Source organism: Amphiprion ocellaris, chromosome 12 (assembly GCF_022539595.1).
Source record: "Amphiprion ocellaris isolate individual 3 ecotype Okinawa chromosome 12, ASM2253959v1, whole genome shotgun sequence".
NCBI lineage: Eukaryota > Metazoa > Chordata > Actinopteri > Pomacentridae > Amphiprion > Amphiprion ocellaris.
The window spans coordinates 4,037,839-4,065,153 of NC_072777.1; the positions used below are offsets into that span (position 1 = coordinate 4,037,839).

Sequence of the window (27,315 nt, forward strand, 5' to 3'; positions counted from 1 at the left end):
GTGTGTGTGTGTGTGTGTGTGTGTGTGTGTGTGTGTGTGTGTGTGTGTGTGTGTGTGTGTGTGTGTGTGTGTGTGTGTGTGCGATCACTGAAACAGAGGACATATTCATTCCAAAGACGCCACCAAGGTGGATGGAACTTTGATGATGCAGAATCTGGCAAAGGGAAAACTCACTCTGTGTGTGTGAGTGTGTGTGAGAGAGTGTGTGTGTGTGTGCGCTTGCTGAATCTGCGTAGGCTCCTGTTTCAAGTGGTGGTGCAGGCAGGTAGGGGAGGAAGAGGAGGAGGAGGAGGAGGTAGGAGGAGGTGGTGGTGGTGGTGGAGGAGAAAGGGGAGAGATCCACAGAAAAGGGCCTTGGGGGCATCCTGATACACATCCAGTACATTTCCATCTCCACATTACCTCTATGACTCACACACACACACACACACACACACACACACACACACATATAAGACGGGAAGGGAAAAAAAAAACATAACAAACGTGCACATATGTAACACACACAAACACATCATTCCCACACAAACATCAAACAGCAGAAGACACACAACCCACGCAGTCACACACACATTATCACACGTATAAATAACACCCACACACACACACACACACACACACACACACACACACAGAAAACGTGCAGAGTCTTCGTGCTCACCAAGGCGGTTGGTTTTGTCAGGGGGGTTAGAATTTGCATGGCTGGGCAAATTTTCCTTGTGCTAAACTCTAATCAGCTCCTGTATCTCTCAGACACCTGCCCAGCAAAAAAAACCTTAATATGCAAAACATCTCCCCTCCCTCCTCCGCCACCGCTGCAGCTCCTCGGCCAACAGAAGACTTATTCACCTGGCCTCGCTCACTCTTTTCCTCTCGCGTCTGTCTTCTTGCAAATTTTTACATTTATGCATGCAAATGGGGCTGTTCCCCTTCAGCCAACAGTAACTTCCTGGTGCCGGGAAAAGAATGACAGTCTTGTCCAAAAGTGTGACGGGAAGTTCAGGAAGACAGGGGTAGAAGACAGCACGTATCCGTCACGCTGCGTGTTCACTACCGTTTAAAAGTCTGGGGTCACTTAGAAATGTCTGCATTTTTTTAAAGAAAAGCAGTTTTTTCAATGAAATTAACATTAAATGACTCAGAAATCCAATCTAGACATTGTTAATGTGGTAAATTACTATTCTAGCTGGAAATTTTTAATAGTATATCTCCATAGAGGTACAGAGGAACATTTCCAGCAACCATCACTCCTGTGTTCAAATGCTACATTGTATTAGCTGATAGTGTTGAAAGGCTCATTGATGATTATAAAACCCTTGTACAGTTATGTTAGCACATGGATAAAAGTGTGAGTTTTCATGGAAAACATGAAATTGTCTGGGTGACCCCAAACTTCTGAACAGTAGTGTAGAATTCTCTTCCTAGAGGCTGCCGTGACTTTAGTTTCACTCAAACCTGTCGAAGAATCTAATTTAGTTTGCTTTACAGTGAAACATAGTGGTGCTTAAGTCCAACATTTGCTTATGTTTAAAGAAGAAAGTCAGACCTGTAATGTGCAACTTGTGTGATGTTAAAACGTAACATTACATATTCATAAATTAAAGGAAATGGAGATTTTACTTTTTTAAAATCGAATTAGAAATGCAAGCATTTTTGCATCATCTTTAACTTCTGACTAACAATGTCAGCCTGAATACAAAGACACGGATACTGTATATCGGATGTTTTTGGGAGATCATTTCCTGTTGGGGGTGTCGGGTGATTTGCCATAAAGAGAGCATAATTTGATATGAAAACAGAACGGCTCTTCTGGAAGCAAAGAAAATTTGGAATAATGAAACAGAAATGATCAGAATAAACTAAAGGATTAGATTTTAAAGTCGGTGGTTTAATGCTCTGAACCCCTTGGGCACTTTTTGGGCTATTTTTATTCACTGTGGGCTTATTCTCACTGCAAAATAAAGTCCTGTACCTCTCTGCAAAGTGAGAGAATTCAAAAATGTAATTCGTGCAGAATGTCATAAATCATAAAAAAAAGTTGATATTATTTGTTTCATTAAAATTGGAAAAAAAAGGCATGTAATCAACATATACAACATTTTTTTCAGAAGCCCACAGGTGTTACCAACACTGGTAACTCTACATACTATGGATGGTTTAATGCTTATACTTTTAAATTCTTTGTCTTGCTGTCTGCTATTTGTTTTATTAATACACAGCCTGCAGTTCAACTAGACTTTGCAATCTCTGAATTTTTGTTATTTGACTGTAGGTCTAAAGTAGTACCGGCTCCACGGTTGTGGCGATGAGCACAGAATTTTTTGTACAAACAGTTGATTTTTGACGAGACATGTCAATTAAAGTGATTTTAATGAAATATCACTATTCTAGGTTTAGATTTGGTAACATTTTTTGGGTTAGGGTTAAGATTCTTTCTGTTTTTACAGTTCCAGTCTTTGATAAATGGTTTAATTGATTGATTTTTAGATGAAGATAACATGAATTTAAACCCAACCTGCTAGTTTTGGACAGTTCAGAGGACGTTTTGAAAGAATCTTGGTTTAGACTCAGCAAACAATAATTCCTGCTCTAATTATGAGCAGCTGAATGGAAGGAAAATGCTCTCATTGCTGTGCTCTGATGGGCTTATTGAGACCTCCATATATACAAGTGCCTCCTGCCTGCCAGAGTCTTTCAAAGCCTGCCTTAAGAGAGTTGAAGATGGATGTGGGGAAGTGTGTGTGGTGTGTTCGGGTGCACACAGAGGAGCCCCAGTGGACAAATAACGACAGAGAGAGATAGACGGAAAGGCAGAGAAAGAGAGTGAAGCACTTTAAATGTGAGCACTCGCTAAAACTCCCACCGCTCGCAAGGGCACTTCGCTCCTGCACGTCATCTCTCTTTTTCTACCCCTTCTCCCCTTCTTTCTCCCCCCTTTTCCACATTCCCCCCTCTGTTCCCTCCCTTCATCGCTTTCTCCTTTGTCTCCAAGCTCTCACCCTCTATCCCCTATCTATCCATCTCCCTCTTCCACCCTCTCCTCCTCTTTCTCTCCCCTTCCTCTCACTAAAACAGTAGGACGCTTAACCTTGATAACAGTGAGATTTTTTCCCCCCTCAAAGTGACACACACACACACACACACACACACACACACACACACACACACACACACACACACACACACACACACACACACACACACACACACACACACACAGGAGAAGTGCTTTGCCAGCATGCCAGGCCGGTCCAAGGGACGGCTGTACCCTTCGAGGTGAACAGGACACTGGGAAATGCAGCAACAACAAAACACTCACACACATACACGAACGGACTCCATCTCTCGAAGCAACAACACACACAGACCGACACACACACACACACACAAATATCCAGCTCACTCCAGGTCCTTCTTAACACAAGCCTTTTAAAGGTCTTTTGTCAGCTGACATTGAGAGAGCACTGGCGATCCTGAAACGTTTCACACACACACACACACACACACACACGAAAGGTGGCAAAAGGAGAAGTGTGTAAAATGAAACGTATTAAAGGTGAAGTTGCCTGCTGAGAATTTATGATCACAACGCACTGGAAGACACACATAAACACCTCACCGCGGATGATAGGTAAATGAGGACGGGGAAGTAAAAATGTGGTTTTTGAAAAAGCGCAGCCGCCCACACACACTCGCACAAACACAGGCAGCGTTGAGAGAGGAAATTAGAGGTGAGGAAGAGGCAAAAATAAGCACGGCTTCTTCCTCATTACGCTCGAGTTCCTCACAGGTCTTTGAAAAACAAACCGAAAACATGGAATTTGGAATTTTTCAGATGAAATTGTTAAGAAAACGCTGATAAATTCTCCTTCGGTGAAAATACACTGTCAAAAACCTAAAAATCTGTGATATATATATATATATATATATATATATATATATATATATATATATATATATATATATATATATATAGTGTTGCAGGATGTGAGAGAGACTTGAACTCAGCGTTGGGAACAGTCGGTCAGAGAGGACACAGTGAGACGGTGTCACACTACCCGTCTGCATCACCAGGTATCGGGTGAATTGCTGTTTTTTTCCCCCCTTTTCATACATTCGCTCTCAGCTCTTCCTCTCACTTTTACAATTTCACCTGCGCTAAGCTGCCAAAACTGTTTACCTCGAAGTCGTTGGCCTTGTTGTAGTGCATGTTGAGGGCTCGGAAGAGCTCGCAGTCGCGGCTGACGCTCAGCTCCTCGACTCCGGTGACGCCGTCGTTTATAGCCTGGCGGGCGAACTTCTCCATCTGGATGTAGTAGAACTCCCTGAAGTTGCTGAACCACTTGATCAGCTGGGAGGTTATGCAGCGGTTAAACTGGAATCAGACACAGAGATGGTGTTTAATATAGCAGTCTGTGTGCTTTTATTCTGAAAATCCAAAGACATTTCGAATGCAAACATTATGGAGAGAGCATTGTCGTGTTTAAACCCCCTTAAGCCGCTGGATTTAAAGAGAGGAGTGACGGATTCACATCAGGGAGCCACTACAGGAAGAAACAGAGAAAGAAAAAAGACAAGAGCAGGCGAGAACACAGGTTGTGGAAGATAATAGAGATATTAAGTAAGACAGCAAGCAGGAAGGAGGCGGGTGAGGGAAGAGAAAAGAGAAAGAGTGGGAGAGAGTGTGTGTGGTTCATCTTCCCCACTGGGAGCAGACCTCCCCCCTATCATAACCCTGAGAGTGGAGGGAGAGGTGGGAGAGAGGGGGTGAGACCGCAAACACATAATTGACCAGAAAAACGATTAAGTCATCATCTGAAGCGCCCCGGCCCGCAGGGGGCTCAAACATGTACTTAACCCCGTTCACCAATTACACCCGGATTCTCCTCCCCTCTCCGCACCTCCCACGCAGAGAAGAAAGCAAGAAGGAAAAAGAAGATGATAAGCGCTGCGGAGAAGACTGTGGCTATCTGATCTGTGCCGCTCGGCTGGATTCAATAGGGCGAGGTAAACCTATTAAGAGCCTCGGCTGGTCCTGGCTCTTTCTTTTTTTTCTTTTTTCTGCCCAGTCTCAGCAGTGAAAACACACTGTCCAAACATCCACACCACCAGATAAGGACAGCTCAGGGTAGCAGCCTAAGCTTAGAAGTGCTCTCCTGAAAGTTCAAATCGAACCCCGAGTAACATTATTTCCCTCACTCGGAATCTTCGAAATGACTCAAAACTGTGGCTTCTGAAAGCTGCCTGACCATCACCCCTCACACACATGAGGCCTTCACTCCGCCCTCCCCTCTGCTCTTTCTGTGGCGCTGGAAGAATGGGGAGACAAAACGCTACTAAACGCTGAGCGGACTGCTCGCTGGGGAGGCAGAGCGGTTTTGACATGGAGATTAGACGCTGGCCATTGTTCGGCAACACAGACGCACACACACTTCGCGATCTGGGATGGCAGTCCAACACATGCAAGCACATGAAGACGGGAAAAGGGAGTGAGGTAACAGTTGGGGCGAATCAGAGGAGGCGTTTGGCCCAAGGTGGGACTCTGGCTAAAAGGAGTGGGCCGTGCCTTTTCTGGAATGATCAACGGATGACATAATGGTGGAGTGGTGGAAAAGAATAAGTCCGCTTGACATTGTTTGGCAGGGGTTTGGGAGGGTGGTGGTGATGGTGGTGGGGGGAGGAGGGGGTTAGCATGGTGGCTTGTCCTAAAGTGCAGGGTGAGCATAAATGGGGAAAAGAGGGAGGGAGGAGGAGGATGGGTGCAGGTCAGCAGCGCCGTCGGACAATGGCGTTTCGCCGGTGGGGAGGGCGGGGTAGAGGGTCGGAACGTGAGCAGTCAGCAAGCTGGGGTCGTGACATCGGAGTGTCAAACAAACAAACTACTGACACTTACAAATACATCGGCTGCACGGGGCTATTCTTAAACACACACAATGCAGCAGACAGTAGGAGTGTGACAGAGCACAAACACGCCACTCCACCCAAGTTGTGGCACAAACCTGTCCTCTTGTGAATTTCGGACATTAGCGAATTGATCCGTGCAAGCGTGCGTACTGAGCGCGTGCGAGGCGGAGAGCGCTACATACCGAGATTAAAGTCAGCCAAAGAGTTACCATCGCTCACGCAGGAGACCTTTGGTGTCACTACAGCCGAGTGACGGAGACATTTGTCACTTTGGACAAAGATTACTTTATTATCCCCGACAGCTGGGGGGAAGATGTATTAGGGCAACTTTGCTGTGGCTCAGAATGAAAAAAGATACAATATTTACTGTAAGCGCATGTAAATACACTAAATTATATTACATCCGCATTAACTGCAATCAGCTCACTCGGGGATTCAATTTTGGCAAGTCCCCCTACAGCTTCCAGCAGTCGTGGTTCATTAAGTTGCTGGTGGGGGGACAAGAGACCCCCTGATAGCAGCTAAGGACAAGTGTGTTCAGCGTAAAAGGAGGGAATCGGTTCAAAGGAGCACATCACTGCAGCTCCTTAATCAGAGCTGGCAGGGGTCAGCCAGCACAGACATGAGATGCAGTGAGGAAAACGTGTGTGTGTGTGTGTGTGTGTGTGTGTGTGTGTGTGTGCGTGTGTGTGTGTGTGTGTGTGTGTGTGTGTGTGTGTGTGCGCGCGCGCCTGGCTGAGAGGCAGTTGAGAGAGAGACAGTGAAAGCATGTTTCTCACACTCACACTCAAGAGCCTGTGAAAGGTCAGCGCTTAGTGCTAACAGCACAAGATAGAAAGTGGCGCACACACACTGACACACACACACACACACACACACACACACATGTTCTGCTCATGCACAGACACATACTTAAGACCAGAACTGGAAAACACTAAAGTACGCTTCAGTCTCAACTGTATTAGCCGCTAGGGCCAAAATTATTCAGGTGTTTTGACTGTCTGTCCCAAACTTCAGAGAATATATTGTTAGTGAAACTGCTTTTGCGGTTTTGGTCGGTGAGAATGTTCAGCTGAAAGGCATTTGGATGAAAAGCCAAACTGTGTCTCTGGCCAACACTTTCTCTGACATAGTGGTCAGCAATGGAGGCAGAAAGCACACAGATGACCTCAGAGTGCTAAGCGACATCCAGAACAACCGGAGAGGAGAGCAGAAAGACAGAGAAGCCTGTGCGGGCCTCCCTCTCTTTCTCCCTCTCTCTCTCGTAAGCCCCTTCACAGTCATCAGGGCTTTCCAACGTTTCCTGTTTTCGCAGGAGTGAATTGTGGGAGATAATCTCTGGCTGCCTATTGGCTGACTGCACACAAAAAGCGGCCCTGGAAAGCGGGCTTTTGTTACTGCGGCGACTCAAAATCCAGCCGCTGGCTTTTCTTTCTCCCCGGCCCCGCCGAGGCACACATACCATGCCACACCATCAGCGAAAAAAAGAAAAGAGAAGGAATGACATATAGAAAAGGGAAAACCCTCCTGACCTCGGCCACTCCACAACACATGATTGGCCCAAATACTGAGGCTTGTATCCACAGAGAGACGGACAAAAAAACAAGCTGTGTGTCTGTGTGTGTGTCAGGTTGTGGCTGCTTAAAAATGTATGAATAAATCTATACAGGAAAGACTACAGCAAATCTGTATCTTTTTTCAAAGGCAAGAACTTTCACTGACTTTATTAATTAACTGAATATGTTTATCTAATCTGTTAATTAATCTGTTATACTTATTCACCCTTCATCCGCGATAATAATGAGACGTCTTAAAGCTAGTGGAATGATATTATAGGCCGTGATTAACATCGCCAACAATGGTATTGTTATGCATCTGTCAAAACATTTTCAAGACACCAAAAGTCAGCAAAAAAGTCAGTCTTGTAAGACAATTGTCTTACAAGAAGCTTAATGAAGGGGAACAACAGCTACAGCGTCCCCCAGTTGTTAGGGCAACCCACTTCCCACGTTCATTAGGTCCTTGACAGTCCAGACCTGATTAGTCAAGACCCGATTAGTCTTAAAGACTTTTGTCTAAGGACAGCCACTCACTAAGAGGCCATGTTAGCAGAATCTAATTAGATAGTCAGTCTCATTCCCATACATGTCTGCTAACTTATAGCTTGAGTCCATTGTCCTCCACCATAAACATAAACAAAACAGTGTCACCCATAATCCCCTTAACTATCTTGACCCTGTTTAAGTATCTGAAGAGAGTTCACGACGAGGCCACCTACATGGGGGTGATTAATCAGTGAACCAAACTGGTGAAAACCAATCATACTAGCTGTTGGTGCCAGTTTTCAAGAACAAAAATTATGCCAAATTAGTAAAATATTGTAATAATGAGGATACTTTTTTAAAAAAACGTTTACAGGTGCCATTTGGTAAGATTTGCAGCTTGTTTGATGCTCAGTGAAAGTCCTGAGAGCCGCGAGCCGTGGTTGTTGCATACAAGAGGGAGCAGCTGGGAGAAATGGGAACCTTTATCTTCTGATTTGAATAAGATGGCCTGGATCTGTCACAATGTTTACCCCTCCGTATGGTTCAAAAGGGGCACACAAAACAACAACAACAAACTCGATCGACGGCCATTGTGTTGTTGGTCTCATTTTTTCCCCCCTCGGCTTACATATTGTGCTTTGTTTTCCAAAATTTCCTTCATTAAACTCCCAGTGGAGCCAGTGCTCATCCTTGCCATGTTCCCTAAACCGGCTCTTTCCCTTCGCCCCTCCCTCCATCCAACCATCCTCCCTACACCTGCTCGTATAACCACTCCTCCGTCTCCAGGCTCCATCCTCCTCTCTGCCCTCTCCACCCCTCCATTACTCATCCCACTCTTTATCTTTAGAATACTCATAGGCTCTCCAGCTCCCTCATGTAAACCCATTCAACTTCCTCTTCTTTCATCTTTTGCATAAAACCATAAGTTAGCGAGAGAAAGGACCTCGTTTGAAGGCAGACAAGTGTACATTGTTCAACCACAACTGAAGCTGGCATATCGCAATTATTAAATCAAACTTCCTCTTTTCCAACCTGGGCATTGAAATAAATATGAAGGAAGAAATGCGGCAAAAGACAGAACAACTGAGGTGAAAGCTGAAAATACCAAAGCAGACAGTAATATTTGCCTAAATTAGCAAATTGTGTTGTTTGGACTCACCTTGACATCAGAGAAAAACATCTTGAGCATATTGGAGCTCGGGTAGCGGGTGTAGAAAAACATGAGCTTGGCCTTCTTCAGGTGATTTGGAGAGAGACCTTCTTGGATCTGAAAGTAGCTGACATTAAGGACAATAACCGTTGTCTGGAAGGAAAAAAAGCATCTGGTACATGGAGCACACATATAGCAGGTACACATATTATCACAAAAGAATCAGTAAGTTTGGCAAGAAATAATCGTTGGATGATGGCAAATCAAATTTCCTTTTAGGCATGAACGCAAGGCTGCTGGAGGGTGGGGGCTGAAGACGGTGCACCAAAGCGAAACCATTTGCTTGCAATTAGCATCGTCCGTATCAGGTGTGAGAGCGTCACGGTAAATAAAGCGCTGGCCAGCACTGCAGCCGATGCTTTTACATAAGGAGACTCATTTCACAGTCAAAGCAAGCAAACGCCTTTGCCTACACCCCGTGCTAACCTCCACCCAAAAAAAAAGGAAGAAGAAAAAAGGAGGCATTTGCATATCACAGACAAAGACAGCAGTTAACGCCAGTGACGGGCAAGAAGGCCTAATGGCTTGGCGGTGGCACATGCCAAGCCTGAATATGACTGTCTGATGCTGGCTTCATATCAGTGACAAAACAAGGTCTAGGAGATAGTCCCAAACACTGGCCCAAGCAACATGAAAAACCTCCTCACACTCAACATAGGCCATATTCAAATACATGTCAGAGGCCTTGTCTTCCTAATGGATCGCCTGGATTGAGCCACGGCGAGGATGGAGATGGGCTGGTGGGGGCACCTTGAGGGATAGCATGGTTCCAGCCTTCAATTACATCCCCCTCCTCCTCCCTCTGCTCCACCCCTGCCCCCCAGCTTTCTCTGTCGCTGCCAAACCCTTGGAGGAGCAATAGAAGGAGGAGGAGAAGGAGAAGAGGGGCTCGGAGGCTTTGGACTCAGCCAGCGATGGGGAGAATGAAACACATCTGCGCCACCGAACGGCCCAAGCCATTTCCATGGTGAATTAACGGCCGTATAATGCATCTGATAATATCAATCTGGAGGATAAGACATTGAAAAGGGGAACAGGGAGGGATGGAGGGAGGAGGGGTGCCTGCTAAAACCTCGGGCCGTTTCAACAAGGGTTTTCATCAGGCAGGAGCAAGACGGGGATTTAAATTGCGCAGAAGACGCAGCACTAAGTTTTCATGAAGACTGTTTACACTCGAGCGGACAAAATACATTGCCTGACATTATTTATGGTGTACAGGAGTGGCGGTGGTCGTTAAAATCAGTCAAGTGTCCAGATGTAGCTGTAACTATGGAGTGGGAAGAAGGCATCAGCTGCTAGATTGGATTGCCCTTGGCCTCGGGGTTACACAGCAAAGCCAGCAAATGCTGAACCACGCTGGATTGGCTCCTTAAAGACCCCGTCTACTTTGTCTGATTCAGTAAGAGAGAGGGAGAGGGAGAGAGTTAGTTGTATACGCAGCGAGGGTCTTGTGGGGGAAACCCTGGCAGACTGGTGTTACTCTGTCAGGCCTGGCCAAAAGAGCAGCACTTCACTTTCCACACCACACCATCTGCTCCAAGTGGAGGGGATACAATGGATCCTCAGACAGAGCGAGGGAGAGGCAGAGACAGCAAAAGAGAGCTCTTTTTCAATAAGGCAAGGTGGGATTTGTTTGCTGCGAAAACTGCGCACTTACACCTAGATTAATTTGTTTTTGCTTTTTCAATTAGGATTAGCATCGCTTTCGCCCCTTATCATTGGAATTAAAAATTATTTTAAGACAAAGACGTTGAGGTTTTACCTCTCCAGCCATAAACACAATATCACCTCCCTTCAGCCACCAATTAAAAAGCTTCATATTTCCTAATGAGACATTTTCATCTCCAATTCACTCACAGCTTGCAAATGTAATTGTGATTGGACTTAGGGGTGGCGTGCAAGGCTATTATTTTGTCATGATGGTGCACTCATACCAGCTGGCCCACTGTTCGCCTGCCACATCTGACAAGACATCATCATTCTCACAACACTTCCCCAAAGCCCAAAGTCATGAGAGGAAAATAGCTGCTCCACTTCCTAATTCCAGGTGTAAGGACAAGAAAATTTGGAGTCGGACTGTGAACAAATGAGGAATTTGATAGCGGCCATCTGCTCCACAACGCTGCCGAGAGCTGGTGAACTTGAACACACCTCGGAAAATGTCTGACAAGCTGTCGCTGACTTCTGAAGCTCGGAAAAAAAAATAGCTACAGGAACATCTAAAATTCCAGATCAATTGAGCACGAATGGAAAAAAAATGATAATCAACATTGTACTAAAGTGTATCGTGTAAATGCCAACTTTTGTTCCCAAATCTGCGGAATAAATTGTGGAAATGGAAGATAAAAGATGAAACAAACCAACACATGTGGACATGTTGTTCTGTCTATTCTTTCCATTTAGGGGAGTACATCTGCTAATGCCCTGAATTTATAAATGCTACAATGAAAGCCACAGCATCTGGCATATGTGGTTATTGTTTGATTGTTTTCCACTTTCTCTCAGTCTCTGTATGTCTCTCTCCCTTTTCTCTTTTCATCCCTCCATCGGGAGCCTGTAGAAGCAAAGGATTATGGATCTCTGGAAAGCGTTCACCCTTGGGTCAGAAGACAAGACAAGGCGAGGTAATGAAAGATAAACAGCTCGCTGCAAACACCTGTTAACGTCCGCTTCAAAGAAAAGACAGAGAGGAGGGGGGTTTGCAGGGAGGGAAAACAAAAAAAGAAGTATTTGGCTGCCAAGCAACAGCCGAAGGGCCCCCCGGGCTGTTGACAGATCTTTATGAAATGAAAAAAAGAGAAAAGAAACGACAATGATTGTGGGCTTTTTACAACAGCGATGGATGATAAGAGGAACACAAGAGAAAACACAAGCAATCATAAATATACATCTTTCCCGAGTCCTCAGGCAAACCTTTTGTGACATGCACACACAAAAAGACACACACACACACACACACACCCATAGAAAAGGCTTGGCACTCAGGTGCACACAATAGCAAAAAACAAGGGATCCAAATTGTTAAGTATACATGTTCACTCGACTAATATATCCACAACAGGTAAAAAGACGTAGGATTAATTTCTTACGCATGTAATGAATGTTAATGAGTGGAAGACAAAGCTTCCTCAGGACAGCTGGAGTGACACAAATCAAACTTTCATAAGGATTGAGGGACTACTTAGGGACTAAGGAGGTATAGGGGAAACAGAGAAGGGACTGAATGTATCTGTTTAAGCTATTAGTCCCGAGTCCCCAGGGGATTCAATTTGAGCCTCCCATAGGGGATAGCCTCTTTATCCGCAGGGCACGATTGGGGCACACTGGGGTTAAACTATAAGGCAGGCTATATAACACCATTGTGTGCCAAGTTTCAGGATGCTATCTCCCTCCTTGTTCTTTCAGCCCATTTTTTTCTATAAAAAAGAATTGGGGCAGTAAATGTCGCGGGGACCTAATCTTTGCGGGTAAGTGATATGCGACAAGAAAGCTTTTAAAGCACTTAGGTTTGAAGATGGAAGAAAAGGCTGCATGGTGCTGTGAGAAGGAAGAGGTATGAGTGTAAAAATAAATACAACAATACAGTACAATGGAGAGGAGAACAGCAGTGGGAGGAAAAGTGATTCATCAACAATTTCTCAGTTTCTTAGGCTACTTTCAAACGGACTCAAAAAGATTTGATTTTTAACTCTTTATGGCTCAGATGCAATGTTTCGCACCTGTCTACGGGGAATTACCACCTGAAATCAGATTTTTCTGAGCGTACACAGGCATAAGCTGGTCTGAGCTGGTTTGTGCAGTATTAAAACATCAGTATAGACCGTCATACACATTTACCTTTATCGCCTTTCAAACCCATGAGAACACACACACACACACACACACACACAACCCACCTTGATTTTTTTTTTTTTAAAGGATACATTGCTGCCTGAGTAGGGCGAGATGTCGGCCATGTCCTGGAGATCACTGCACTCAGACTTGATGAGGGACAGGGAGAGTCCCTCGGCTGTGCTGCCAGGGTGTGCTGGTGAACAAGAGCGATGGTGATGCGGCAGGTGGTGTCCCGATGCCATCTTGGTCCTCAGGCTGGTGGTCTCCCTGGACAGGTCCATGGAGTCTGGTGAGGAACGGTCCTTGCCTGGGTAACCACCTGTGGGTGCTCCAAGGGGACTCTGGAAAGGGTAGCCCATGAGAGGCAGGGGAAAGGGGTGTCTAAAGGATGGGGGGCTGAAGCCCATAGAGGCAGAGAGTGAGGAGGGGTGAAGGGCGGGGTGGTGGTGACCACCGTGGGCGCCCACAGCTGAGGACTGGTGGTGGTGCTCACTGGGCGTCTTCCTCACTACTAACGGCAGTGCCTCGGTTTGGTCGTTGGTGGTGCCGGGGATCCCGGGCATGCTGGCAAAGGAGTCTAGTGGATTGGGAATGATGACATCACCGAAGCACTGCAGCCTCTGGTTTGTGGTGTGGAAGTTGGGGTTGTCTCCATTGACAGTGGTTGGAAATCTTTCAGGAGGTATGGAAAGTGGAGGGAAGGCCTGCTGAGGTGTAGGGCGTGGAGGCTTGGCAAACACCTTCACCACTGTGTCCACCACCTGGGTCATGGCTGAATTCAGTTCCTGCTTCAGCGTTTCTGCCAGCTGTTTACCTTCAGCATGCATGGAGGAGCCTGGACCTCCCTGTCCTTTGCTCCGGCCAAGACCCTCTCTTCTTGGCTTCTCTCCGTCGGCCAGCAGGGCCTGCTCCTGAAGCAGTGCCCGCGCCCTGTCTAGGAAATGGCCTGGGTCCAGGTCAGACATCTCATTGTCAGAGCGCAAGTCATCTCCTCCCCGGTCGTCGCCTCCTGTGTCAGACCTGGCTGGGCTGTCCTCTGACATGTTTCCTATGTCATTGTGGAGGTCATTGTGTTCTGAGTCATCAGTCGAATCATAGATCTGAAAGAACTTCTCCTGCAGCTGCCGTAACTGTTTCTGCATGTCCTCCAGCTGCAGCTTCAGTTGTCGTCGCTCCTCCTGCTTCTGCTCCTTTCTCTGGCACACCAGCTGGGTGAAGCTCTGCTGCTGCTGCTGAGGCAGACGCTGTTTTCGCTTGTTCTCTCTGCTGCTGCTGCACACCTCGCCTCCCCGTGGGCTGCTGGGGGCCTGCTGCTGAGACTGAGGAGGTGCGCAGTCCAGCTCCATCTCACGCTCTCCATCCATCTCATGGTCACGCTCATGACGGGAAGCAGCAGGTACCACCACGCTGGGCGAGTGGCTCATGCCACGTATAATGTTCTCCACACGGGCTCGCTTGGCACGCAGGTGTTCATCATTGAGACGTTCGATGTCGAAGGTGGCCAGGCCAGGAGGACGGCCAAATGGCGACAAACACTCTTGAGGGGTGCTGTCCTGGGAGGAGTTACTGCAGGCATCCTCCTGGGGAGCATCTGAACTTGCATTGGAGAGCCCTGAACCCGGGAAGCCTGACTCCCCTCTATCACCCCTGTCCCCTCTTTCTCCCCTCTCGAGACCTCCTCCATTTTTAGCAATGTTATTCTTGAGAAGCTGAGAGATAATGGTGGTGCCAGGGAAGGGCATCATGGTGTCCTCGTATGAGTTGGCCCTCTTCAGAAGCTTTCGGAGTACATTGGACTTGGACTCACTATCACTGGCTGATACAACGCCAGGCCCACCATGTGGCTGCACTACAGAGCACTCCATGGAGTCGGTGTCTGATCCGTGGTGAGAATGGGAGCTCAGAGAGTTCATGGCACTGAAAATGGCTGCTTTGGCGCGAGCAATGTTATCAGTGGTTGCTGCTGTGGCTGCTGCTGTGGAGGAGGCTGTGCTGCCCACGGTCCTCTTAACACCAATGTCCACACGTCTTCGCTTGGTCTGTCTGTTCAGGAGGGAGTCGCTGTCATGGTCCGGCATCACGGGCTGCTGCTATTGGGCCATATCCCACAAACCCAGTCCTCTAGGATCAAAGCCTCCGAGTACCTGTGGAGGGGAAAAAAATTTACAGATGCATGACTCACCAAAGTGGAAAATATTTTCAGGATCTTACTCAATCACTCTTTCTGGCACCACTTCAATATCAGAACTAAATCTACATCAGAGAGAAAAGCTCGAAAGTTTTTGAGGAAAATCTGTCGGCCTCTGTAGAACTGGATTAGGTGATATAAAACTTGAGATTTGCATCTAAAACCAGCCGCTCATCTCTCCTCGTATGTTTCTACAAGGACAGTGGCATCCATGATTACATTTAAGCAGTAAGGACCAGTGACAGAGGGGTAAAGGAAACAGAAGAGATGAGGTCAGAATTAGGCCTTGGCTTGACATTCCAGGGCAAAGTCCTACATTTTATCCTGTCCCCTGTTACATGCCGCGCGACACTGAACCAGTTCCCACGGAACACAAAGCTGCATAAAATTATGATAATTACTTAAGTACTTGTCCTCATTTCCATGATTGTGCAGCATGAGCCAACATAGGAGCCAGGAGCTCACAACATCAAATAGAAAGAAATAGGGTTAGATTATCTTAATTTTCTATTATTTATTTTTAAAAATTGCACAACAGGAGGAGGCGATGCTCATTTTTACACGTCATTACATGCTCTTTTACATACTAAATCTGGTTCAGTCGGTGAGCTTTGTCAAACTAACAAAATAATATTTTGAAACATTTTAAAACCGTGTTTACACATTGTGTAATTTCAAAACACAAGTCCTGTGCTCACATTAATCAATATGGCCATCATACCTTACTCAGTGGGGAGGGTGACACAAAAAAAGAAACACAAAATAGGCCTATTGATTTTGGTGCCAGCGTGAGCTCACTTCTGTGTTTTTTGTTTGTCTTTTCATCTGGCAAGGGCAGTTAATTCTGCTCAAATGAATAGGTCGCAAGGGTCAACTCTGGCAAGGAGCAACTTAAAGCGCTCTTACAAAAACCCTAATGCCCCTGTGAAAGCAAAACGTTTTGTCAGTACAGGGCTGCATCAGTAATGCTATGTAAGCAGCAGTGGCAGTGTCTCAGTCGGAGCCATGCATCCACTCTCAAATGTAAAGATATTTATCAGACACTATTTAACGTCTATGTCTCTGTGTGGAAAAAATGTATATTTAAGAGTTTTGTAAATTTACCAATTTCAGCGTTTTCTTCACGGCATAAAAGTGGCAGAAGCAGTGCAACAAATGACATTTTCTGTTTTTACACTCTTCAGAAAAACCCCAGCCCTTATTACGACTCAAAGTGGCTGCGTCAAAAGTAGCAAAATATAAGAAATAGAAATACAATCCAGACTTTACTTAATATTACCAGTTTGAAAATATACTTAAACATGATTCAGGTTGACTTTTAGATAAATGTGGAACAAAGCAATATGGATAATTTTAAACACACAAATATCTCATGACAAAATCTGATCTCTGTTTAGTTTTCAGAGGATATTCGAAAACAAAAAGAAATTGAACCCCTGTGAGATTTAAAAACATTCTAGGGAACTGATTAATTGCTTGCTTGATCTAAAAGAAACTGTGTCGTCTTTGCATTCTCGCTGCATGTGAAAAGCCTTTTTTAAAGACTTGTCACTGAGCCTCACACATTCACACATAGATGGACACACACACAACTTCACTGCTGGCTGTGTTACACACTGCATTGTGATGCACCACACCAGTGACACACATCGCTTAGTTATTTGCGCTAAAAAAAACAAACCAAAAACTAGTTTGATAAAACTGCAGAAATCCAGATTTCTTGGGAAAACAGCTGCAAGATTTGAGCTTAATATTTTCTCTAAATTTAAAAAAAACCCTTCCTGTTGAAGGAACAGCGGTCTTCTCAAATAAAAGCACTTTGATAAATGACTTTGGCTCCAGCCTTGATATCCAGCAGTTCAGACAAGAAGTGATACATCTACAAGGGAGGGGAAAAAAACTTGCCTCAGGATCTTAACAATGAGCTTGAAATAGTCACCAGCACCTGTCTTTTCCGACGGCACACCTGTCCTCTACTGCCCATGCGCACTCTCACTTTCTCTCTCTCTTTCTCTCCCTCTCGTAAAAAAAGCAATTTCAACCAACTATCAAATACACATAAAGACATTCACTGCAACTTTAACGCTCCGTTTTTGCTCAATGGAAATCTTATATTCTTATTTTAAACCCCGAACTGGACCTTTAAACCTCTCAGATGACAAGAAAAAGTTTTGGTAAATTAGTGCGTAAAAGTGCCATTTGGCCAAAACGAGCACAACTTTTAGAAGTTTGACTGAAACTCCGATAGCACTGGCTCCACAACTGACGAGTTTCTTTGCGTATTTGGACAGACTAAAATATCAAAGTTATGAAACCAGACCGGCAGCGCAGCTTTCTCACATCTGTCCTGAAGTGCAGCCGCAGATGAGAGAAACGCTTCGTAACTTACTTTACTGTGATTTTATGTGAATAAAAGGCATTAAAATGAGATTTTAACCCACGGGACAAAGGCAATGTGAGGTCACAGCTCTCCACAAGCGCACAGGAGATCCGAATACAAGCGGATCCAAGTTTATGGATGAAATCAACTCACGTTAAACATCCCGGAGTGAGAGAAAAAGACAAGCAGAGAAAAGTCAAACACGCTTCTCAAACTTACTCCGCAAAGTTGCAAATCAACTTGATCTGCGCTTTGATGAGGAAGGCTGGGCTACCAAATCATCCTCGCCAAAAAACACAACACACACACACACACACACACACACACACACACACACACTGGCTGCTCACGCAACTCTCACCACAGATCAAGATGAGGGAACGAAACGGGAGACAAATAAGAGTCGTATCGAAATGATTAGCCGTTGATTACCAGAATAAATTCGCCCGTTAATGGTGTTTGGTTTGTTTATTTTTTTTCTCCTAAAAACCGCCCACCGTGCGCAGGCGAAAAGGCAGAGCGAGAGCAAGAGAGGGAGGTATCCAAGGACAAGGTTACTTACCCTTTAGATGAAGAGGGGGACAACCTGAACTCCTACGGATGAAACAAAAAAAGAAGAAGAGAATCTACGCAGGGCACCGCAGGATTCGCTGGGATGTAACAAATTTCTCAGAGAAGCTGGAATAAAGTCGGCGACGCGAGCGAAAAGAACAAAACGGGGGGAATATAGAAGATGAAAAGAGCTCCTGCGCGTCGGTCTCTCCCTCTATCCTCTGCTGTGGCTACAAGAGTGAGAGACATAGAGAGTGCGAGAGAAGCGGGAGAGAGAGAGAGAGAAAGGGAGAGAGAGAGAGACTGTGCGTCTGTGCGTCTCCGAGGCGCGCAGTACTGGATGCAGAGGACTGGATGCTGCTGGAGCGCTCCTCCGCCACTAAGATTCACTTTAAGACGCGGCTGAAGGAAACAGGAAGACGTGCGCGTCACGAACGGCGTGATGTAACCGTCGCAACCTACCAATAAGAAGCGTCCGTCCGGGCCGGAGAACAACGCACTGAACTTGACCAGAGAATGGGACTTGAGCATGCAAGCACAGAGAGAGAGAGAGAGAGAGAGAGAGGGGAGAGAAAAAAGGAAATACCTACTCTTACTAATCTCTTTCTTCCCAAATCAGCGACTACGCGAGTAAGAATCGTTCCATTACACTTTTTAACAGCAAGAAAACACACAAAATACACATTATTAAGTCATTTATTGCCATATTCCAGCCGTGGAATAGAAAGTGTGTGTGTGATAAAGTGCTTTTTGGTCCCAGGAGATTTTGAATAAAGTGTTTCACAGGGATAAATATTAAGAAAATGAATAAAACAATTGTGTTTTGAGCATAAATGAAACATAAATTGTAAAGATGATAAATTTGGCACCGCTTTTACGCAAATGTTGGAGCTTTTCTTCTATAGATCAGACAATCCGAACGACTTTTTCCAACATATTTGAGACTTTATTTAAAGCTTCCTTCAAGGCACAGATATTTTTAATGATTGCCTACTTTATAATTTGATTATTTCACACGTCTAAAGATGCGAATTTAAATTGCAGGCGTCCTACATGCATTTTTTCTCTGTTTCTCCGAGGTGACATGTATAGATATTTTACGCGCAGAGTTTTCTCATTGGATGCAGCAAAGTCTGATTAATGAACAAGCAGGGCAGCACAGAAGGGCTTACAGCTTTGCTTTGGAATTCAGATTATCCAGAGAAGCCAATATGTGACGAGCGCTAAACGTCTCCTTTGTGAAATGCTCAGTTTAGAGCCGAATGTCATCATGAAACGTCTGTCAGTCGGATCCACAGCCTGCTGCCACTGAAACATCCCCCCGTGCGTAAAAGGCAGCACTGTCACCCAAAATAAAGAAATGTTTGTAGGAGTAAAACTAATGGAAACCTCAGAATAATTTAAAATAATAATCCACCTGCGTGTGTTTGAAAAGCAGAAGATTTTCAGTGAATAATTAGATTTTTTCCCCACCTGTAACACTGAAGCCTGCAGACGGTGACATTTGATCCACAGAAAAAACCTGTTTGACGCTTCAGATTTATGAAATGATAACGGCTGCTTTTTTCTCTTCATGCTCTTGTATTCTGACAAATTGGACACTTATAAATTACAATGAAGGGGTTTTTTTGTCTTTTGCACGCTGTCAAACGAAATGTTTTAGGGTTGGACATTTACAACAGGTGATATTTAGAAAACTGCTTTTTATTAGTAGAAGGTAAATTGCGCGTTTTTCGTGTAATTTCAATGAATCTTTAGGCACGAGAATTCTCTTTAAATTGAGGCTTCGTGGTTCAGGTCACATTCAGCTCGCGTTTGGAGAAAGCTAAGCCTCGGATTAGGCATGGAAGAGAAAAGAAACATCTATTGTTATTTTTAGAGTTAGAATAATTATTTTCATCATAAGAGATAAATCTGAATTTAGGTTTTCGATCGGTTAATTTGCAGAAACGAAAAAAGAAAAGCTTTTGTTGCTCTATTTCCATCAGATGCTTTTTATCTCCAGCTTTTCTCTTTGGATTCATTTGTTGTTTTTTTTCTCTCTCTCTTTTTAAACATTCTCTGCACAAACAGGATCCCAAAGTGCTTAACGAGAAATCTTATTTTCCATATGCAGCCCCCAGCTCCGTGCGTCAGGTGCCAAAAAGGAAAAGGCGAGTCTCTTTTCCATGTCGCAAGCAAGTGTTTTTTAGGACCAACGAATTGCAACCAAGTCAGCAAAACTTTTTTTTTTTTCGTGTCTGGAGTGGCTTTTCCAAAGCAGGTGTCCCCGGCCTCCTCCCCTCCTCTCCGCCGCTCCCTGTAACTGGCCTGTGGCTGATTTGGCCTCGGCTCCCCTGGGTGCCACGTTGGTGCGCACACAGGCTGGAAAAACAGGCCGGGAACATTAAAGAAGCGCGTGTTTGGGAAAGGAAGATTCGGATGAGGTGTAGAGGAAACGTGCCGGTTAACACTGGCTGCTCTTATCGCGGCCCGGGTCCAGGTGGATCAAGCCGGGGATTTATTTCACTTTTCCTCCCCCTCTTTTCTCTCTTTCGACACACCTCGATGCCCAAGACTGATAAAGCGCTCTGACATTGCGCGCTGATGGCTGAATTTATTGACATATTTATTAGAGCTGTGCCCAAACGCAGAAGGAGGGAGGCGGTGAAAACAATATTTCTCCCAGAGGTGTTATAAAGGTGCATTTTTATCTCATTGTGAGGGGTAATAAGGGCGCGCACGCGGTGGTGGTATGTCGGTGGTGGACGTGCGCCAGTGCGTTTTTCCTCCGGATTAATTTGGATCAACGACGGGTCAACTATATTCCATTATTATTGTTGTTGTTGTTAGTTTTATAATAATATTAATTATTATTACAATGTTCTAATTTTAGGTGGAAATTAAAGACAGGAAATCAGCAAAAATAAGAAACCTGAATTGAAGTTCGAAGAATTATTGAGGTAATGAATAGTATTCGGCATAAGAGGCGATCTCTTGAGTAGCAGCAGCAGTTATAAAATGGCCTTAATCAGATAATGACTTGATGAGCTCCTACAACAGCTCTATTTCTTTTCAGAGAGTTTTTTTTTTGAGAAATGAGAACGAGCGAGAGACCGAGTGTGTGTGAGAGAGAGAGAGAGAGAGATTTGCGAAATCAGAAGCAGAGAGAGAGAGATGGTTGCGCTAAAAGCTGTTTTGTTCCGGAGAGGTCTCTGGGTCCCTGAATAAAAAGGTTTAGGAGACAGGACAGAGCAGAGGAGAGTAGGATGCAGGATTGGAGAGTAATAAGTGAGTAGGAGTCTGAAGTCCCTGCTGGGCCTCATGTCCAGGACTTAATGTATTCAAGCTTTCACCATCCGTGACAAAGATGAGGATGCTGGAGGAAAATGCGCACTTGTTTTTTTGTGGTCAAGGCAAAACCCATTTATTTAAATAATGTATACAAACATGAAATCCCTGAATGTGATGTAAGAAATCTCCACGAGTGCTGTGGTGAAATAGCAGCATTAGCGGTGATTTTACTTCTTGGCTACCAGGGCTGTGATAACTGGCACAGTGTGGCCCCCCATGACCCACATCCCATCTTTCTAGGCTACAAGTAGTGGTGATTATGGGGGCGCGTGCGTGTGCACGAGAGAGAGACGGAGAGCCTAGAAGGGGGGGTAGGGGGGTCATCCTCAGTGGCCTGTTTTACGGCAGTCCATTGAATGAGCACACACACACACACACACACTCACACACACTCACACGCAAATTCAAATATGCTTTATTTGCATGAATGGCTATTGGCCACTGCTGCAGAAGCAAATGTATGACACAATGTAAAGACGGTGAAATATGAGAGAGCGCGTCCAAAGCAAACACCCTAATGAGAAACAATCATGCAGCATTTCTACACTCTTTTTCCCATCCGTGCTGTTTCTTCAGTAACCCCTGTAAAGTGTGAGGGGTGTAAAACACACCTTTAGATATGAACAGACCCCAACATTTAGACCAGACCTGCAGCTCCAGCATTAACCAGGCCTCTCTGGATGGAAGAGGCAATTAAAAGAATGCTGCTCAGTGAGGCTGATGGGGAATATGGCTGCAGTCAGACTCATTAAAAGCTCACATATATATTCTAAACGTCAGTCAAGCTGTAATATCACCCAGAAGTTAATTCACTGTGTCTTATGAACAACCTTGGAAGCATTTTTTTTTTCCTTTTTAAAACCGCTGCCTGTGACGAAAGTCAACAGGAACGAAAGGGCGCGCACACACACACACACACACACACACACACGCACATGCACGCACACGCAGCGCCTTGGAGGTGCTTGGGCGCACAGACATGCTGGGAAATCGCCTGGAACTGTATTAAGCCTGACGTCCTTAAAACAAACAATGGCACCATGAAATAAGGGCTTATGCGCTCAAAGTCAAAGAGCCCCCTCAGCAACTCTCCCTGTTTATCTCTGCCTCTGTCTGACACACGCACGCACACACGCACGCACTCCATTTCTTGGGGGTTAAACACTCGCAGCTCCGTGGGGAGCAACTTTGCTCCTATGAACTCTCACCTGTCAACACGAAGCAGAGGACTTTACTTGGTAAACACGAAAGGACTTTATCTGTTTGCTTGTTTTATCCACTGCGAGGCCGCTGCGCGCTCAGACCCGCGCCGAGCTTCGTTCAATAATGTGGTGATTTTAATGCGGTTGCTGCCTGGCATGATGTATTTTTAAAATTACTTCACGAGTGTGTGCACTATATCTGTAGGCTATATTCGGCATACGTCCAAGTTGGCTTGACTGGATCAAATTGGCTTCTAGATGAAGGTTTTGTGATGCTCGCTGCCGCTAGACGGTGTGGGCTGCTTGGATGGCTGCAACGAGCGAGTAATGGGTGAACAGTTAGAAAGACTGTAATAGCGTTAAAATAAGCGTTATTGTGCATTTTTAACGAATGCCGAATTTAAGAATAGCTCATCCTGATTCGTTTTATTGATGAGTACGTTTGTCAAAGATTGAGATTTAGTGCCCAGACGCAAATTGGCATTAATTTCTAGATTTCTTCAATGGAGTTTGGTGCGGCAGCCAAACGGTGTTAACGCAGGTCTTTTCTTTTTTATATTTCCATAGCCAGCCAGCCAGCCAGTCTGAATTTAGAGCTGAAAAAAAAGAAAACAGAGCGAGAGAGAGCAAGGGCTGCAGCAGATAAGCGGCGGTCTGTTTTCGGTCCTCTGATCAGCGGTAATTATATTTGTTGGCGTGGAGGTAAGTGGTCCTCCCTGGGGGGCGCATTGTACTCCACTCACTCCATGTCATAAAATAAAATTACAAGGAAAGGAGAAGATATGCTACAATAACAGGGGCGAGTCGTAAAATCAAAGAGTGGCTAAATTAAATCTGAAAGGAGAGGAGAGAGAAAAAAAACTCACGGAAAATACATTAGAGCTGTGATGGACAAGGGCAGGGAGCTTCAAATAAAACGCAGGTTAATGAGGTTTTAATAGCTCCTACGACTATATGGTTGGTTAACACGCACACACACACACACACACACACACAGCTTTCCCCCTACCAGGCATTTAAGCATAATTAGTGATCAGCTACCCCCCAAATCCTATAAAAGAGGCGTCTATAGGGTTTGAAGTGACACGAACAAGGCTTAAGTAGCTTTAAAGTGCTTCTCTCACCACACATAGTCTCCGGTTATAAGTTTAGCTCCCTGCAATGCTCTGCTCTCCTGTTACAGCTGTGGACATTCACACTTCTTGTACCTGTTGGCACCCTCTTGTCTGGTTTATGTATCTGCGTGACCTCTGACCTCTGGTGTTTTTTGGCCTCTCTCCGGAGACCGCCAGCCGACCTTTTCACACCAGAAGATATTCGGCTGCCTCGGGGGAGGTCAGGGGGAGGGTAACAGTTATAATTGGCCTGTAAACACAGACAGACACACAGACAGACAGAGCAGAGGGTTGTTTTCTGGTTTTCTGCAGTTTATCAAACACAAACTGAGTTCATGTTTCCAGGTGGTAAAAGTAGAATTTACTCAAATCAGGAAATATTGCACCGAATCCTCAGTGCTTTATTGCTTTATAATTGTTTAAGCCATTTCAAATTTGATGCGTTAAAGCAGAGGTGTCAAACATGCGGCCCAGGGGCCAAAACCGGCCCTCCAGAGGGTCCAATCCCGCCCACAGGGCGACTTTGTAAAGTGTAAAAATTCCACAGAAGACATTAACTGCAGATTGTAAATTTGTAAAGCTAAATTTGAAATAATTTCTACACCATGACAAGCTGTTTTGATCATAAAGTAACATACTAGATTGTTCATTGTTCTTTTATTTGTGTAATTTCTTGTCTCATTTTTGTCCATTTTTTTGTCGCTTTGTAACTTTTTAATCAACTTTTGTCTCTTTTTTGTTGTGTCATGTTGTTTGTATCATTTTTTTGTCATTTTGTTTCTTGCTTTTGTCATTTTATGTCTTATTTTTGTAACATTTTGTGTTGTTTTTGTCCGACTTTTGTCATTTTGTCTCATGTTTTTGTCATTTTGTTTCTTGTTTTTGTCGTTTTGTGTTTCTGTTTTGTCTTGCTTTTGTCTTATTTTTGCCATTTTGGTTAAAAAAAAAAAAACTTTCAAAAATGATGATATTTCTAAGTAACCCCAAACTTTTGAATGGTAGTGTATGTGAATTAAAGTTGCTCTATATTAGCTAAAGTTGATATTATTCATTAAAGTTGCTCCATATTAGTTAAAGTTGCTCTAAATGAGTTCAAGTTGACCTATACGACTGTTCAAAAGTTTGGGGTCATCCAGACAATTTCATGTTTTCCATGGAAACATACTTCTATTCATGTGCTAACATAATAGCACAAGGGTTTTCTAGTCATCAGTTAGCCTTTCAACACCATTAGCTAACACAATGTAGCATTAGAACACAGGAGTGATGGTTGCTGGAAATGTTCCTCTGTACCTCTATGGAGATATTCCATTAAAAATCAGCTGTTTCCAGCTAGAATAGTCATTTACCACATTAACAATGTCTACACTGCATTTCTGATTCATTTAATGTTATCTTCATTGAAAAGAAACTGCTTTTCTTTCAAAAATAAGGACATTTAACGCTAAATGACCCCAAACTTTTGAACGGTAGTATATGTTTGAACCTGAGAACAGCTTTTGTTCCACCTTAACGCACTCACATTCTGGTACCAATAGATTCTAAAATAGACAGCTCCAGACACCAGCTTATACTCAACACATTAGCGATTTATTCTTTTGCCAGTGTTAACAAGTATAAATACCTCCCTGGTGGCTGTTATTTCCTCTAACATCATAATTACAAACCTGTTGTCTGTCATATGAAGATTGATTCTTCACCTCTTCAGTGTCCAAACTGCCATAAGAATCCATCTTTCTTATTGTTAAACTTGGCTGCTGTCCCTTTTGTGATGTCTCAACCAAGTGGTGTTTTCTTAGGCAGACATTAAACTCTGCTACAAAAACTACTCTAAATGTAATTGTATTGCAGATATAGACACTTTTTTTTCTTAATTCACAATTTTACAAATGAATTCACTGGTGTCGCTGACTTGTAACTTGCTCTGTACGCAAAGGATGCAGCAACTTTTTCATCACTGTGTTTTCAGTATGACTTTATCTGTCCAGTGTTTTTCTATACTATAAGAAGGGTTTAGAAGCAGAGTGGTCTAACCCACTTTCTGTAGTTTTTGAGAAAAATGGGTTCAAAGTTTTGTGTTTTCAAGAATGGTCTGACATTCCACTGTAATGCTATGTTTGGGTTGTGGGTTAGACCATTTTATCACTAAAATCTAGACCATAAAATATTACAGAAATCATATATAACTCAGTTTGGATTTTTTGTGGGTTAGACCACTCTGTTTGTAACCCCCTCATTTATTACTCGACCAAGGAATGATGGAGTAATGTGATGATCAGCGTACTTTTGTCTGTGTGTCTGTCTGTCTGTTAGCAACATTACTCAAAAATTACCTAACAGATTTGGATGAAATTTTCAGGGAAGGTCAGAAATGACACAAGGACGACGTGATTAGATTTTGGCAGTGATGCAGCTTATAGTCTGGATCCACGGATTTGTAGAAGATTTCTGTATCATTGCGAGATAGAGGCACAGCGTCACTGTAACTATGACAACAAGTGAACACTACATCAGCTGCCTGCTGATGATCACATGATTGTGATCCTACTACAAATCCACCGCTGTGGACTTATCAAACTTATCCATCAGAAATGATTCAAGGAACAATTGATTACATTCTGAGGGTGTTTCTGAGTCCCATCAATTCCCGCCGCCCGCTGCATATTTAGGTCATGTGATTCAGTATTCGTACAGAACATGCACATGCTTGTGGTCAACGCAGCATCATTTTGTATGTGGGTACATCTATATGAAATGGCCACATTCTATGCTGCTGTGATTTCTAGTAAAGTTATTTTTTTGGCCTTTTGTTGACTTTATTACACAGGTTAGTAGAGAGAGGGGAAGACCTGCAGTAAAGGGCCGTGAGCTGGAGTCGAACCCAGGCCACTGTGTCGGGGACTATACCCCCTGTTAATGGGTCGCCCACTCAACCAGTTGAGCTACGTGGAGCTGTCCGTTGCCTTGCTCATTAATTAGTAAACAAATGCTGCATTTCTGACAATGCCATATGGGGGAATGGACAGCCTTAGTGGAGTACTGCGCTCTCTGAGTCCGTTTCTTGTTTACACTGCTGCACATTTCCTATAGGATACAGGTGTTTGATGTATGCGTGTAATTAATCAGAGCAGCTTCACCATCTATCCTCTGTTGGGCTCATGCATGAACATGCTCCAACCACAGGTTAAAAACCAGCATCCTATACCGTGATCCCGTACACTAGTGAATGCACACAGTCAGTCAAACTCTGCATATACACAGGCCTACACCTATGCACACACACACACACACACACACACACACACACACACACACACACTCCCGGCGTTTTCAAAGACTTCCCCGTGGACAGAGGCGTCTGCCAGCGCTGCTATAAATCACGTTGAAGCTGGTGCTGAGGGCAAGGCGCACCTTGTCCACGTCGCCCCCACTCCTGGGCTGAATAAACTATAACATCCTGCCTCTCGTGCTGCCCGACGCCCTCCGAGCACGACCCTGGAGAAGACCCCCTCCCCGCTGGATGCCCTCGTCTGGCCTCCTCCTCCTCGCTCC

The 27,315-nt window shown here is 44.5% G+C and overlaps 1 protein-coding gene across 1 annotated transcript in view; it reads right to left on the reverse strand.

Moving 5' to 3' along the window:
* Nucleotides 1-18,623, reverse strand: part of LOC111581384 (prospero homeobox protein 1) — a 32,807-nt gene extending 14,184 nt beyond the window's left edge. The window contains exons 1-4 of the mRNA XM_023289527.3: nucleotides 18,124-18,623; nucleotides 13,083-15,137; nucleotides 9,109-9,216; nucleotides 4,181-4,375 (exon numbers count right to left, since the gene is read on the reverse strand). Of these exons, the coding sequence (XP_023145295.1) occupies nucleotides 4,181-4,375; nucleotides 9,109-9,216; nucleotides 13,083-15,071 (2,292 nt within the window). The 5' untranslated portion in view covers nucleotides 15,072-15,137; nucleotides 18,124-18,623. The remainder of the gene's footprint in view (nucleotides 1-4,180; nucleotides 4,376-9,108; nucleotides 9,217-13,082; nucleotides 15,138-18,123) is intronic.
* Nucleotides 18,624-27,315: the final 8,692 nt, after the last annotated feature.